Source organism: Berghia stephanieae, chromosome 1 (genome assembly GCF_034508935.2).
Source record: "Berghia stephanieae isolate SIO BIC M18660-M18661 chromosome 1, UCSD_Bste_1.3, whole genome shotgun sequence".
In the NCBI taxonomy this organism is placed as follows: Eukaryota; Metazoa; Mollusca; class Gastropoda; order Nudibranchia; family Aeolidiidae; genus Berghia; species Berghia stephanieae.
In genome coordinates this window covers 43,749,993-43,767,481 of record NC_088360.1, presented here as the reverse complement: position 1 = coordinate 43,767,481, position 17,489 = coordinate 43,749,993, and the positions used below count along the sequence as shown (strand labels likewise).

At 32.5% G+C, this 17,489-nt stretch overlaps 1 protein-coding gene across 1 annotated transcript in view; it reads right to left on the bottom strand.

Moving 5' to 3' along the window:
* Positions 1-17,489, bottom strand: part of LOC144969710 (uncharacterized) — a 54,449-nt gene that overhangs the window by 22,046 nt on the left and 14,914 nt on the right. The window contains exons 8-23 of the mRNA XM_078908897.1: positions 16,710-16,864; positions 15,806-15,967; positions 14,528-14,565; positions 13,284-13,397; positions 12,403-12,516; positions 11,794-11,907; positions 10,024-10,137; positions 6,803-6,916; positions 6,211-6,324; positions 5,915-6,028; positions 4,976-5,089; positions 4,464-4,577; positions 4,155-4,268; positions 2,948-3,061; positions 2,434-2,547; positions 1,748-1,861 (exon numbers count right to left, since the gene is read on the bottom strand). Of these exons, the coding sequence (XP_078765023.1) occupies positions 1,748-1,861; positions 2,434-2,547; positions 2,948-3,061; positions 4,155-4,268; positions 4,464-4,577; positions 4,976-5,089; positions 5,915-6,028; positions 6,211-6,324; positions 6,803-6,916; positions 10,024-10,137; positions 11,794-11,907; positions 12,403-12,516; positions 13,284-13,397; positions 14,528-14,565; positions 15,806-15,967; positions 16,710-16,864 (1,837 nt within the window). The remainder of the gene's footprint in view (positions 1-1,747; positions 1,862-2,433; positions 2,548-2,947; positions 3,062-4,154; positions 4,269-4,463; positions 4,578-4,975; positions 5,090-5,914; positions 6,029-6,210; positions 6,325-6,802; positions 6,917-10,023; positions 10,138-11,793; positions 11,908-12,402; positions 12,517-13,283; positions 13,398-14,527; positions 14,566-15,805; positions 15,968-16,709; positions 16,865-17,489) is intronic.

The following is a 17,489-nucleotide window of genomic DNA, read 5'->3' as shown; positions in this document are numbered from 1 at the left end:
TTGAAAGAAATAAGAACTAAAATATACATTCTTGAACCCCCCCCACCCCCCCCCAGAAGATAAAGTGTTCACCTCATTTACTTGTATAAAACTGTCCATAATATTAATACCACCAGTCCTAATTCTGGACAAAGATTACTACACATAACTTGTATAGGGTGGGGTTAGGGGTTTAGAGCTGTTCATAAGGTATTAAGTAGAAAGTTTTCATTTTTTTTTCAAAATCTAAAATTCTATTTCATATAAATGCTTTCAAGATTGCCATTGATAGGACGATGTCTCATATGATATATGAGTATGAGTAATATAAATACTCTTATTACACTATGCCATGCTCACTTTTACAAAATCTAAGAAAGTTTTCTCTGAATGACTTTAAATACGCAAGGCATTTTTTATCATAATTCTGTGTATTACATTAACCCAAACTGTTAATTATATTCTAAAAAATTAATTATCATTAGTTGAAAAGTTTACCTTTAAGTATATTTGCTTTGCATATTGATATGATAAGATATGTTAGGTATTATATAACATTGGTTGAACTACTTATACATATGTATATATTTATATATATATATATATATATATATATATATATAATATATATATATATATATATATATATATATATATATAATATGAAACATGACTCGATTCACACATAAACCACCAGTTTATAATTGTCAGTTATGTAGCTGTAGAAGGTAAAAAAACAACTTTACAGGATATATATTATAAAATCTTTGTTTTCTAAAGCGTTTATTATGAATATCAAACATTACCCCTGAGCAAAATTATTGAAAAATCAGTAATTTTCAATTAAATACTTTGTAATAGATATACAGCTAAATTACAGTTTACACCCCCCCCCCCCAATAAAGATCAAATAATGATTTTGAGACACGGTATTTTGTGCAATAGCTGATAACTGCCATGTCTACAAAACAGGATTAATTTTGTTGGTACATTCAATTTAATTATCTGGAAAATTAGTGTTTTCTATAATATGTAACTGTATATAAAAAGCTTTATTATATGTTCAACCAATGCTGTTATTGAATTAAAAAAGTAATAAAAAGTAGGTAATTTGCCCAAACAATCCCGCCTTCTCTCCCCCCCCCCCAATTATGATACACACAATTATCATGCTTAACCTTAAAGCATGTTATTTATAATATTTCGTTTTTTATTCCGCTGTCAGCGTAAGTATTCACTCAAAGGCCTGAAAATAATAAATGCACACTACAGGAAGCTGATCATTGATAATACCCATGGTACAGTGACAAATTTTTTTCTCACTCAGCAACAATTCAACAGAGTGCTAAACGATTAATCTTACCAAATATGTAATGAAGATTCCTTCACCAATAATGAGGTTTACAACAGTTTGAAAAAATGAAAAGCACAGCACAATATTCTTACCGTTAACATAAAAGAACATTACCTTCTGAGTCTAATAACATCTTTGAGTTTTACGTCTGTAACAAGTACATCAAATAAAGAGTTTGCAAATTAGTTCGTTCATGCCTTTTGGAGAGAAAGATGTAATATTTTTCATTAACGTCAAGGTCCCATTTTTGATTGAAAAAAGATAATGAGTTTTGAAAACAAAAAGGGTATACATAGAATTTTTTTTCTTCGTAAATCATATAAGCAGCTTATTTTGTTATAGTAGAAAGTAGTCAACAATTTCTTACCAATTCAAATACGAGTTTTAACTCAGAGGTATATAATTTTACTTTACCAACTTGGCAGTTAATTCCGGTATAGCCAGGCAGACAATTACAGGCATAACTATTGATTCCATCCACACATGTGGCTCCATTCTGACATGGGTTTGGATTACAGTCGTCCTTATCTAGTCGAAGATAAGATATAGGTTTTATCAGTTTTATTCTCTCTCCCTCCCTCCCTCCCACCCCATCTCTCTCTCTCTCTCTCTCTCTCTCTCTCTCTCTCTCTCTCTCTCTCTCTCTCTGGTATAGAAACAAATTCAAGTTAAAGCAACAACAGTTGTTTAAACCAAGATATCTTAATTAACATTTAGAATGTGTCATACAATCCCTTATAGAATTCCATTTGTGTGACCATTCTAACACCAGATTGTAAAAGTGTCAAAAAATAATATAACATATTCTGAATCAAAGAAAAATGCACGTCTGATGAGTCTCCATATTATAAAACTGATGATGTATAACCAGACTCTTAAAGGAAGAACTGAGCTTTTACATTATTTCACTTATAGCAGAGTAAATATTGCAAGGTTCTTTTGGCATAATTAGTAACTACAAAAATAGCGAGCATTTAAAAACAAAATCATTTCATTTATGAGAATAACTTTTAATTATTGAACAGCTTACTGTCAATGAAGCTCAGAAATTAACTTGAAAAAATTATGATATATCTAAATTATATTTGCTGTTTCATTGCCTGTTCCACAGGTAAGTCCACTGTAGCCAGGCAGACAGTTACAGGTATAACTATTGACTCCATCCACACATGTGGCTCCATTCTGGCAGGGATCAGGGCTACAATCGTCTATATCTGTAGTGGTTGGAAGCATTGTATGAAAATAAAGTATAGTATTTAAAACCAAAAGTGTAGCTATACAATATGTTTTACAGATATCTCCCCGGAACAATAATTTTAAAAAAATGGGAAATAGACAGTGAAATTGGATATTTAAAAAAACAGATTAGGCGTGTATGACATGCTGCTTTATAAACAAAATGACACTCTGTTCCCAATTGAGAATTACAGATTTTTATGGATGATTCTTTTTGTGTACTGTCCTGGATCCTTTGTCTCACAGTTTTAACTTATACAATGAACATGTACATAGTTCAATGCACAACAAAATCATCGTTTGCCACTATCAGCAATTTGAAGCGGTCAAAATAACTATCAAAAAAATTGGCACTATTCTGTTTATAGTATGCCTTACCAATTTGACAGTTGACTCCAGTATACCCAGGCAGACAGTTACAGGTATAACTATTGACTCCATCCACACATGTGGCTCCATTCTGACATGGGTCTGGGTTGCAGTCATCTATGTCTGTGGTAGTTAAAGGCGAAGTAAAAGCTGAATCGTTTACAAACGCAAGGCACTGTATACGTTTTGTGACTGATTCTTGTGGAACACCAAAAACAAACGAACAGTATCAAAGAAGTGTTTGTGGTTTATGCTAACAAACTGCCCGCTAGCACTCAAATAAGAATGAAACTAATTTAAAACGACCACATTAATGCCATATGCACTTTTTAATATAGCGAAAAGAACATGTTGATTAATAGTATCGATGGCTGCACTGAGGTAAAAAAGAACTTTTAAAAATTGAGCTCTATATTGCGCAATATCCACTAAATGTGCTCAAATCGCTTTACAAGGGGCCCCTGGTCAACAGCAACATTTAACATGTAGGACGGGACATGAGGCCTGCTAGGCTATATTACACAACGCTGTTAACGGTCAGGTACTCATTTACACCTGAATACGTGAGAGAATGTGACTAAAGAGCCTTTTCCAAGGACTCAACTTTGCGCCGAGCGCGAGGCTCGAACCAAGGACCTTCCGATCCGAAAGCGGGTGTCATACCACTAGATCACATAGCCGCACGACAAGAAGTACAAGAACAATACTTTTTAAACTTTTAGCCAATTAAAAATAAAGAAAAGGTGTGTATGATAAAGCACCATATGAGCCTGAAAGAAAAAATATATAATGAAACCCAGCCCAAACTATTCAGCTTCCTTGAGGAGAGCTCATTTCATTTTTTTTTTGTTAAATCAGGAATTATTTTTCTTCTTTGTCTTGCTTTTCATGATATACAGCATAACATAACTATTTATAATATTTATAATAAACTCCCGTGAGCACTGTAATTTTATTTTTTACTTTAGATATTTTGATACAAAGCAAAGGTTTTTGCAATTTGTGTATTGTATTTAAACAGAGGTATTCTAAAATCAAAATAAACGAGAGAAGAAGAAAGAAAATTTAAAGAGAGTCGCTCAATCAAAATATTGTGACAGGTCATTTTCTTGGTACAAGAAATAAAAACCAGTAAATATCGTAGATGTGAAAAAGTAAAATCAAATTATATCTCATTTTGGCTTTTCAAACGTTCATCATCAAAATCATGTCATACCAATTTGACAGTTGACTCCAGTATAGCCAGACAGACAATTACAGGTATAACTATTGACTCCATCCACACATGTGGCTCCATTCTGGCATGGGTCTGGATTGCAATCATCTATATCTGTGAGATATTTACGATAACTGTGATAATATTGGTGATTACATATAACTGGCTTGAGATTAGATATTCAAATGCGGTCAATGAATTCTGATGTATTTAATTTATTAAATGATTGACACAATCAATGGTTGCATAAAAATTATTTTGAATAGATAGTGTCAGAATATGTTGATTTCTATAAGACAAGGAAAGTACCAATTTGACAGTTGACTCCAGTATAGCCAGGCAGACAGGTACAGGTATAACTATTGACGCCATCCACACATGTGGCTCCATTATGGCAGGGATCAGGGCTACAATCGTCTATATCTGTAGTGGTTGGAAGCATTGTATGAAAATAAAGTATAGTATTTAAAACCAAAAGTGTAGCTATACAATATGTTTTACAGATAACCCTCCCGTGCAATATAAAAATGGGAAATAGACAGTGAAGTTGGATATTAAAAAAACCCCGATTAGGTGTGTATGACATGCTGCTTTATCATCAAAATGACACCCTGTTCCCAATTGAGAAAAGCAGATTTTTATGGATGATTCTTTTTGTGTACTGTCCTGGATCCTTTGTCTCACACTGTTTTAGCTTATACAATGAAAATGCCCATAATTCAATGACACAACAAAACCATCGTTTGCCACTATCAGCAATTTGAAGCGACTCAAAATAAGTCTTATAAAATTGACACTATTCTGTTTATGTTATGCCTTACCAATTTGACAGTTGACTCCAGTATAACCAGGCAGACAGTTACAGGTATAACTATTGACTCCATCCACACATGTGGCTCCGTTTTGACATGGGTCTGGGTTACAGTCATCTATGTCTGTGGTAGTTAGAGGCAAAGTAAAAGTTAAATCGTTTACAAATGCAAGACATTATATCATTTTTTTGTGACTGATTCTTATAGAACACCAAAAAAAAAAAACTTAAGAAAAAAACTCCCAAAAAAATCCACCAAAAAACAAAGACAAACGAACAGTATCAAAGAAGTGTTTGTGGTTTATGCTAATAAACTGCCCGCTAGCACTCAAATAAGAATGAAACTAATTTAAAACGACCACATTGATGCCATATTATACACTTTATAATCTAGCGAAAAGGACATGTTGATAAATGTTATCGAAGTCTGCACAGAGGTCAAGAAGTACAAGAACAACACTTTTTAAAAATTTTGCCAATTAAAAATAAAGAAAACATATGTATGGTAAAGCACCATCCAAGCCTGAAAAAAATATATAATAAAAACCCAGCCCAAACTATTCAGCTTCCTCGAGGAGAGCTCATTTCGTTTTTTAAAGATCAGGAATTATTTTTATTCTTTGTCTTACTTTGTATGATATACAGCCTTTCACATTTATACTAAACATTTCTGAGCACTGCAATTTAATTTTTTACAGTAGATATTTTGACACAAAGCAACGGTTTTAGCAATTCGTGTATTGTATTTAAACACAATTATTCTAAAATCAAGATAAACGAGAGAAGAAGAAAGACACTTTAAAGACATGCGCTCAACCAAAATATTGTGACACGTCGTTTTCTTGGTACAGGAAATGGCAACTAATAAATATCGTAGATGTAAAAAAGTAAAATCCAATTTTATCCCATTTTGGCTTTTCAAACGTTCAGCATCAAAATCATGTCATACCAATTTGACAGTTGACTCCAGTATAGCCAGGCAAACAGTTACAAGTATAACTATTGACTCCATCCACACATGTGGCTCCATTCTGGCATGGGTCTGGATTGCAATCATCTATATCTGTGAGATAATTACGATAACTGTGATGATATTGGTGATGAAATATAACTGGCTTGAGATTAGATATTCAAATGCGGTCAATGAATTTTGATTAAATGATTGACACAATCAATGGTTGCATAAAAACTATTTTGAATAGATACTGTCACAATATGTTGATTTCTATAAGACAAAGGAAGTACCAATTTGACAGTTTACTCCAGTATAGCCAGACAAACAGTTACAGGTATAACTATTGACTCCATCCACACATGTGGCTCCATTCTGGCAAGGGTCTGGGTTACAGTCGTCTATATCTATACATAAATGGTGTGATGGGTGAGAGGAAAATGAATGAAGTTAGAAAGGAATATATATATATATATATATATATATATATATATATATATATATATATATATATATATATAATATATAATATATATATATATATATATATATATATATATATATATATATATATATATATATAATATGTGTGTGTGTGTGTGTGTGTGTGTATATCATATTGACTAGATCTTGCAATGGATTTGCTTGTCATAATTGCATATCAAAACCGTTCTTGGGTTGAAATTAATCCCAATACAATTTTTTTTTACCAAAACCGGAATAGATTTCGAAGCTCAATAATTTTCTGCCTGAAAAATATCCAGATCCGATTTTGTCTTTCTATCTCGAAGAAACCAAAACACAATTAAAACGTTACCAACGCATGCCTAATATGTACCATAATTCAAATACTAGAATTTAAGATATATCGCCAGCTTGACATACTTATCTGACAGTTGACTCCAGTATAGCCAGGCAGACAGTTGCAGGTATAAGTATTGACTCCATCTACACATGTGGCCCCATTTTGGCATGGGTCTGGGTTACAGTCGTCTATGTCTATTGAAACATGGTGACCATGGAATCACACAGCATTGACATAATGATAAAATTGTTTTCAAAATAACGGACATTTTGGGGAAATTATTATGTCATGCCATTTTTATGCCATGCGGATATTATGTCATGCCAATATGATATGAATAAGAGTACGAGTTTTCTTCAAATCAAACATACAGAAAAGAAAAACAGGTGCTGTATAATTAAGTAGTGCAGTGCAAAATTATAGCCATTATAGGTATATTAAGTATGAAAAAAGGTTATGCAAATAGAAGGATATGATATGATGTGATATGATATGATAATAATTTAATGGGCTAAAACAGGCTAGGCCCTTTAAATGCTCACGACCTGTTAGCATGTGAGTATCGCAAATCAATTCCAAATTTTAGCCATGAACATCGTTTTTTCCCAAAAATTATTATCTTAATATGTAAATATTCTGTTACTTTGATTTGCCAGCAGTCATGCCAACGGATCTAAAAAAAGAGCGAGGCATATTAAACTTCATATAATCGATGTTTTATATTTTAGCAATGGCATTAACAAAAGTAAACACAATAAAATGATAATTATAAAAAAAAAACTGAGAACATAAAATATGTAAGTTATTCATTATAATCAAACGCCAATTGGTACAGTTTGATACGAAAAAAATCATAAAGAAAAAAAGAACAGAATAAAAGGAAAAGAAAATAAGTTAAAAAAAAGACAATACTAAAAACAAAATAATTTCAAAGTATACAGACATCGACGCCAACAATATCACACGTTACAAAAATAATTAATTATAATATGTCAATCATCATATTCAAACATCGAATGGGACAATTCTTTGTCAATGCCATTTTTAAAAAAATTGACTATTTCAGAGAATTTTTTATCAATTTTTAGTTTGTTCCAGAAGTTGGCGGTTCTAAACATAAAGGACTTTTTCTACTATTTGAAGAAGAACCCTCTATGTATATTTTGTATTTGTCTCTTCTAGTGAATGAAACATGAGAAAATCTAAAAATGTCTCCAGCATTGAAATAATACTTATTATGAACAATCTAGTATAAATGTATAAGATCTCCTCGTAAGCGCAAATACTTAAGAGACGGGAGTTGTAATGTCCTTAAGCAGTCAGCATAGGATAAATAATTTGATAATTCTGTTAGCAATCTAGTGGCTCTTCTTTGAACCTTTTCTAAAGTAATGATTTGGCGTTTATAAAGTGGGCTCCAAATACTATTACCATATTCTAAAACAGTACGTTTATTGATTTTGCATAATGTAATAAATGTGTTTGTGTCTGTATACACAAAACTAAATATTATAGCTATCATTCTGTTAGCTTTATTTATACACGTTGAGATATGTTGATCGAATAAAGTTATTGGTCAAAAATAATTCCTAAATATCTTTCGGAATCAACGGTCGTTAAATTTGGGAATCTTTCTTCATCAACTTAATAAACATGAGATGTATTTATATACCCATATGCAAAATCTTACATTTGGAAACATTTAAATCCATTTGCCAATCATTTCCCCTATGGAATATCGAATACAGGTCATTTTGTAAAATATCACGTTTCTCAATGGGGGCATACATTTTTGTGTCATCAGGAAATATTTTGCATTCAGATTCAACAACATTTGGTAGGTCATTAATTTATGATATAAATAAGAGTGGTCCCAAAGCACTACCTTGTGGCACACCACTTCAAACATTTCTATATTCCGATTGTTCATTTCCAACAATCACTCTTTGAATACGATTTGTAAGAAAAGATACAATCCAATGATACACACTCACACACACACACACACACACATATATATATATATATATATATATATATATATATATATATATATATATATATATTCCCTTAAACCGTAATCCCATACCTTACGAAACAACCTTGGAACAGTATCAAAAAGCTTTTTAAATATATATATTATCTCAACATATATTGAGTATCAATTAAATTTGTTAGATCAACTATTACTTCCAGTAATTGTGTTATACCATCTTCCATTTCTAAAGCCATGTTGTGAATAACTCATTAAGTCATTTGATTCAAGGAAAGACATAATGCGTTTCTTAATCATCGACTCAAAAATTTAACAAAGTATTCATGCCAAGCTAGTTGGTCTATAGTTATCTGGGTTGCAGCGATCAACTTTTTAAAAAAAAATTACTGTAACATTTGCTACTTTCCACTCACCTGATAGCTCTCCAGAAGAAATTGATTTGTTGAAAATGATCATAATAGGGAAACATTTTCAATAAAAAATGATGTATTCTATCTGGACCCATGCTATTAGTGGTATCTAGGCCATTTGGTTTAAAAAACAAACAAACCAAAAACACTTTTATTCAGTTATGCATGATATCTGTCAAAAAATTATTATTCATTCTGTCCACAAATTCCCGAACATTTCCCACTCTCTCATCCATAAAAACACTATTCTTATTTAATACATTTAATCCAGATCTTAATTTCAGTTTCCGATTCACACAATTCCAAAACATTTTGACATTTATTTGGCATTCTTTGGCGATTTCTCTTTCAAATTTGATTTTGGCTTCTTGTATTGAACTCTTAGTCCAATTTCTACATAATATATATCTATAGTGAGGATTATTATTTATCTGTTTAAAGCAATAATGATTTTATGACATCCAATTCTCGCTCATATTGATAAATCAATATAAAAAGTTATTTAGGAAAGCATCCAGATTTTTTCATTTAAAACTATATATAGATTGATGCGATGATATTTCATGATTTCTAGTTTACACGGAGCTTAAAAGGATCTCTATGTTAGTAATCCAACAAACTACATTTCGTGTAAAACTAAATTCATTCATCAGTATAAATTGTTTGATGACAATCCACTACAAATCTGCATTCATGAAATATCTAAAATGAACTTGACTCACAGTCCCAAAAATGGCATCATGTCGGGACGAAAAATGTTTTATTTATGAGATTTCAAAGAGCCTAAATTCCCTAACTCTTATCATTTTCATGTTAACGTTTTTTTCATTCAGTTTGTTTCAACATAATATCATATTGACGCAGCGGGTAACAGTATTGAGTTATTTTGATTTACCAATTTGACAGTTGACTCCAGTATAGCCAGGCAGACAGTTACAGGTATAACTATTGACTCCATCCACACATGTGGCTCCATTCTGCCACGGGTCTGGATTACAATCGTCTATGTCTGCAGAAATTTACAAGATGGTAGGCCTAAATGACCGTGGCTAGCAAGGTATTTTCTTTTATGCGTGTATGTTTTTAAGAGATCTACCGCATATGAAAGGGAGAATTAGACGTTATACATGATAATTATTTAAATATCTGAGTAAATATTTTTTACTTCACTTAGAAGAGATAGAAATATAACCAGACAAACAAATATATATCGGGGAAAATTCGATCAAGCTTTGATGACATATAGCTATTTAAATCACGACTATCATACATTATGCAGACATATATATCAATTATAATAAAAGTATGAGGAAATTTTTTTTTGTACGACTCATAAAAAAGACGTAAGATTGCACAAATACTTGAGCAGTTAACAGGAAACTTATTTTGTCGAAGGCAATACTATCAAAATGTTAATGTCAGAGTAGTACAAACTGTAGAAAAACTATTAAACCAAAATATTTACTATTTAGTACCATTCACTTGTGGAATAATATTACATTCCAAACAAAGAATGCATATTCTCTGGATAATTTTAAAACTTTGATTGACCGAGAGTTGTATTATCTAAGATTTCAAAATGACCAGTAATATTTCTCTACTCATTTGTTTAATGATACATTGATGATGTTATTAATTGATCATATTATATGTTTCATATCAAAGACATTAAAAAGAGATAAATACTCTTGATTATGTGGTTATGTAAAACTTGGTCTATAAAGTTGTGTGCTTAAAGATGTCTAATTCTTTTAAGAATAGTCAAGGCAAATTCTGGAACATGACATTTTATATGTTTATAGATCAAAAGTCAAAAGTGGCCTGAAAGGATGCGGCTGGGGAAAGATTAAGTGGAGTCCAGTGAAGAGGATCTTTACAACCTGCACTCAGTGGACATTATCGAGTTAAATTCGTGGTTAACCATAGCTTTTCTTGAGCTACTTCCAGAAAGACTGGAAAGCAGATACTCAATCATCTTTGCTAGAGACCATTTTAATCCGATCACCAATATTTTTTAACAAATCGTCTCAAAACGCTATTTTACCGGGATGTAGTTGAAGATAAAAACTGATTTTATTTTCTGCTAGATTGATAAAATATAGGTTATAACAAATGTCTTTGATCAAAAGAAGTAGTTATTGTTTCTTTAACTTCAAATTACTTAGATTTATTACTTCTGACAATTTAGATATCCATCTTAACATAAAATCAGATTGATGCGTGACATAATTACGATATAATATATATATATATATATATATATATATATATATATATATATATATATATATATATATATATATAAACACAAGAAACATGGTATATTTAAAAAGCAATATTTAGATCAACAATTAAAAAAAATATATATTTATACAAACAGAAAAATGCCAAATTATAGACAAATCTTATTATCATAGCGGTATCATAAGCAAACAGGTCTACATCGCAAAACGCTTGTAGAAATCGATGCATATTACTTTAATAAAAGTATTCATGGATCAAGATTCAAAATATAAAAGCAAGAAACTTAGAAGGAAAGAAAAAGGCCCTCTACTGCGACGTACATAAAATCGACAGCAGTAATGAACGTAGACAAACAAAAGTTAATACCAAATCATAACTTATTTTGCCTTTTCAAACTCCAATTATCAAAACCATGTCTTACCAATTTGACAGTTGACTCCAGTATAGCCAGGCAAACAGTTACAGGTATAACTATTGACTCCATCCACACATGTGGCTCCGTTCAGACATGGGTCTGGCATACAATCGTCTATGTCTGAACACACAGAAGGGAGGGAAATTAAGGAAGTTGAAAGTTCTCTTCTAGTAAGTTCATTTTGCCATGTATTGATTCATCATCATTTATAATGTACTTATAATGTCATATCTGTAGGCAAATTTCTCTTGGATTTAACTGAACTGTATGTTGATCAAAATCGGATAATAAGACATAATACTCAAAACAGAATACTATTATGTGTGAATATTTCCTTTGTCATCTTGAAGATAGAATCTACTTAGGTGACAAATTAGGGAGTAGGACTGATAGGAGATCTAAGGTTCGATCCTCAGTCGAGGCAGGCTGATATTCTTGGGGTTCTTTTTTCTTGTATTATTTTCTTGCTTTGTCTGGCACTATTTCACACACACTTTTCAGATGTTTATCTTTGAAGATAGAATACATATCAATACAAAGCTTAATAGACATGTCTAATTATGTGCACCCCTATTCAAATGCTAGAGTTTTAGATATATTGCCAGCTTGACATACTTATCTGACAGTTGACTCCAGTATAGCCAGGCGGACAATTACAGGTATAACTATTGACTCCATCCACACATGTGGCTCCATTCTGGCATGGGTCTGGATTGCAGTCGTCTATGTCTATTGAAACATGGTGACCGCAGTAACAAGCGGAAGGTTTTGGACATTTGTTGATGAAATGTAATGATGTTGTGTTGAAAAATGAAAACATAGAAGAATAATAGTTCATGCCATTATCATGCCAACCATATATTGTGTCATGCTAGTATATATATATATATATAATATATATATATATATATATATATATATATATAATATATATATTATTATATATATACACACATATATATATACACACACACACACACACACACAAATACACACGAGTACAAGATCGTGCAAAGCAAGACAAAAGGAACAATTTGGTGCAGTGGAGTTATGAGGTTCAGAACAAAGATATAGCCAATATAAATATATGTGATATTATTACACCGATATTAAGGATAATAATCGCCTGTGAAAAATAAAAGTGTGGAAAAGGGGGATACAAGATTATATTTTCTATAAATATTACAGATAGAGCATTTGATTTGTCATGGGATAAATGCCCTCAAGCTAATGCTAATGCAATTAGACTGCCAACGTAAAAGCTGTTTCCAAACATCGATTTTATGATAATTCCCTCTCATATCATTTTTCTCTACTAATTTAATCAGATACAAAAATGGAGTGGTAATTAGTGAAATAGATATAAACATTTTTCTTATCACATTTCCAAAAAAACCAAATCAAAGCAAACAAAAAATGAATTTTTAAAAATTGGTAAGTGTCCAGCTTATTTTATTTCAAACTATCAACAGCTTGACAAAATTAAAACCATTTACCATTCTGACAGTTTTTTCCTGTGTACCCCAGCAGGCACGCGCATGTGTAGTTTCCCATGTGGTTGTTGCAAGTGCCACCATTTTGACAAGGACCTGACTTGCATGGCTTTGGTACTGAAAAATGGAATGAGCAATTAATCAGCCTGCCTTGGGGAACTAAACAAAAACCCAAAGAAGCAAACGTGTAAAAAAAACTAACCAACCAGCAGATTTGTTAGAACCCCAAAAAGGAAATCATAATGGGCAACTATGAATATATCGAACCTAAGCTCACAACTCAAAACACAAACGTGAGTTTTACATAGTACATTAGCCTACATATGAAATATGTTCAAAGCTCTCTACATGGCGTCATAAGCCAAGGCTTCCAGTTAACATATAGATAGTATGCGTTTCGGTCTTATGATCACTCATTCTTTTTTTTTAAAGCAATCGTTGCCAACGCACAAAGGTATCGATAACCTCCATAAATTAAATTTAGGTAGAAAGAAATTAGTGACCACATTCATGGCGTTCCTAAATCGACAACCAACAGTTTGGCGACATCAAGTTCATGTTTTCTTTAAGGTATAATTACAATTTATTCTACAGACTCAATGCCCGGTTTCATTTTATAAATGAGTACAGTGATAAGTGTGAATAAAAAACCTTTTTCACGCACTAAACTTTGCTCGCCAAGAGCAGGAAGCAAACCAATTACCTAGAGAGCCTATGCTTATGTAGTGGGGCGGACTTAGTCAATGACTATAGAACTTTACTAAGACAATTTGCTCTTATACTTACTAAGTTCTAGTTCCCCCCCCCTCCCCCCGCATCCATCCATCCATCCATACATGCATATATTCATACATTCACACATACATACATACATACATACATACATACATACATACATACATACATACATACATACATAAGTACATAAGTAAATACGTACATACGTACATACGTACATACATACATACGTACATACATACATACATACATACATACATACATACATACATACATACATACATACATACATACATACATACATACATACATACATGCATACATACATACATACATACATACATACATACATACATACATACATACAGAAAAGTAATGTCATTCTTAGTAAATAATATATTAGGCTAGTAGGCAGTATTGTCAGTTGTTAGGTCATTCCGTATAGTATGGGATACCTTTAAAAAATATAATTAATAATTTCATGAAGAAATATGTTATTTTTGACATACCAACTCGAATTGTGAAGCATCTGGGAACACCGCTCTTTCTGAAATATTGAAGAAAAAAATCATCAGGCCATTAAATCATTTACCGCGTCATAATTTTCTACTCAGTTGTCTGCCTGAAAAGTTGTGAAATCATTATACCGGAAAGAATATCTTAAAATATATATCCATAACAATGATCTTGATATAATCTCGTTGGAGCATTTTGTTACAGTTATCATTTTCGTTCGCCATATTTCTAAAGCATGTGTGATCACGTCCCTTCCAAAGCGGACTACTGAGGCCCTTCTTTGGGTCAGTTGATCTGCGACCATTTGAGAAATTATAGAAAGGTGTCAATGCCTACACAAATTGCAGAATATATTTTCCAAATTAATACATGAATGGATCAATAAATAAATTAATTACACCCCTCCCTTTTAGCATTAAGATATCACATCCCAATGGGAAAGAAACGTCGTGATATCTAACCCTCTATTCTTTTGGTTCCCAAATCTTTCGGAATATGCAGGGAAACAGAATTTAAGAGTGCTAATAATGAATAGGTTACATAAAGGTGGCATCAATATAACAGTCGCAGGATGTATTGGCAAATTCTTAAGATTACGAGACCCCACAGAGAGAAGATGGATTATCTTTATTGACGACCAGCATATATTTAGACTAGAAAATAAGATACCATCACTCTGACAAGATGAATTATACAAGGTATGTATCCAGTCCCCCAGAAATAGGAACCCGTTTTTGACATCACACTTTCCTTCCCTATTGTGGACCACAGACACATCCAGACGACGTTCTTGTCATGACAATAAATGGCCAGTGTCCATTAAGAATGATAAATGTGCGTTTACACGACTTAATTAGGTCAGATATGTTGGAAATTTATCCAAGTCAACTATAATAATATAAATAGCATTGATGTATATCATTTACTGGGTGACACACTGAACTGCTACACCATGCTCAATATGCACTTCAATGCTTCATGCGATAACCTCGTTGATGATATGTAGTCAAAATTATGTCGTCCGTCAGGCGCTTATTTTGTTCTTGGTCTATCACACTATACGTTATTATCTATTGACAAATTATAATCACATCTGAGTCGAATGTGGCTATGCGTGTGAAGAGACTTACCCAAGTGTAAACCTCCGGGATCAGGATTATGTAATTAATTTCACCTATCCGGTCAATAGCCATTCCCAACATTGCTTGATATTAAGAGACGGGGGATTGGCCGGTGCGAGTATGACTGTCTTATTTCTAACATCAACTTACCGTTTCTCATTTTCCACGTTTCCACACACAATATGATCTCCTATATCAGAGGCTTTAGTTTGCCAGGTTAGTGTGGTTTGGAAAGTATTTGGCCGTGACGGGTCTGGAATCACATTGGACTGTATCAAACCTAGCGGTCCTGCCACAGTGATTTTGTTAGCTCTGTTTGAAAGAGGAAAGTCACAAAATATTTTAATGGTATTTTGAAATATGCCAATTGGTAGATCACGCAACTCAAAACAAAGAGACTGGTATCTATCAACTCAGCGATCAGTCGGGTATTTTCTTTCCAACGTGCGTGTCCATTCAGCACTGTTTGAGTACCTGGGCATGGTATATCTGGCGGAAAATATTTTGCAATAGAGTAGTATCCTGTCCAACCCCCCCCCCCCCCAAATCCCCATTGTTGCTGTCTGTATAATGCTACAGATACTCGGATCAATCTAGCTCTATTGACCATACTTCTCATAACTACTGCTTTATGATTATATGCTTACTTCAATATCTTTTAAAATCTGATCAAGATATAACTTATATTGGACCTTAACCTCAAAACAAAATTTATAGCATGAGCTTTGATGAACCTATGGAGTTGTAAGGAGTCGAAAAATCGAGGGTTAGAATTCTAGTGGTTTTTTTTTACTCTGGTCTGTAAAACTCTTTAGTCGATGGATTTCTCATCAGCTATCTTTAAAATAAACAAAAATATGTGTATTCTGTTGTAAAAACAACAGCCCCATGACTGGCTTTTTAAAAAAATGCTAATATGTGATAGTGCTTTATGACATGTGAAGATTAACATAACCCATTCATATTTTTGGTGACTGCACTGATTAACCAAATTTTACATTTCAGATCGGATAAATCAAATTTTATACTACTCAGCAGATAAACTAATTCTTACTTTACGCTCGTATCGTTTCCATTATCAGCAAACATGTCCACGTTTATCAAATTGCCTTCTTCAACAAGAACCACTTCGTTCTCCATTGGAGTCCCTGGTACAAATCTTGGAATCCAGTCACATGGTTCCGGAAATGTTGGCGTTTTGATCAAAAACTTCAATGAAAGTTCAGATGAAAATAAAGAAAATAGAAATTAAACTATTTGCAGCAAAATTAATCTGATTATGGTCGACAAAAAGAAAACTTTACGGATCAATTGAATCTTGGCCAAGGAGGAATTTCATTGAAATCACTAATTTTCGTCCAAATATGAGAAAACAAGTAAATGGATGAAGAAATTTCTAGTATTGGGAAATTCATATTTCAAATATCAAAGACTAAAGTGGAAATATAATTGAAATGTTGATTTTAAACAGCTTGAAAAATATGGTCAGACTAGACTGTAACTCATTGAATCAGATGTGAATGAAATTTCGTCATAATACTAATACCATCAAATGCTTACTCGATTGATTCATGGACAATATGATAAATGAAAAGTAGAAAGATTGTGGAACAATCACCCCGTTTTACAAATTAGTAATGGCTAAATTCTGTGAAGGCACAGAGGTCTAAATAGTTCATATTCTGTGACTCTCTCCCGTGGGCGTCAAATGCATTTACGACGTTCCTCCTCTTGTGTTCTTTTTTTTTAGTAGCCGAATAGGGTCTCAAGATCTATATAACTGAATCCTTTGGCAATGATTACCGTTGAGTTAGATATGTAGTCATGTTTGTGA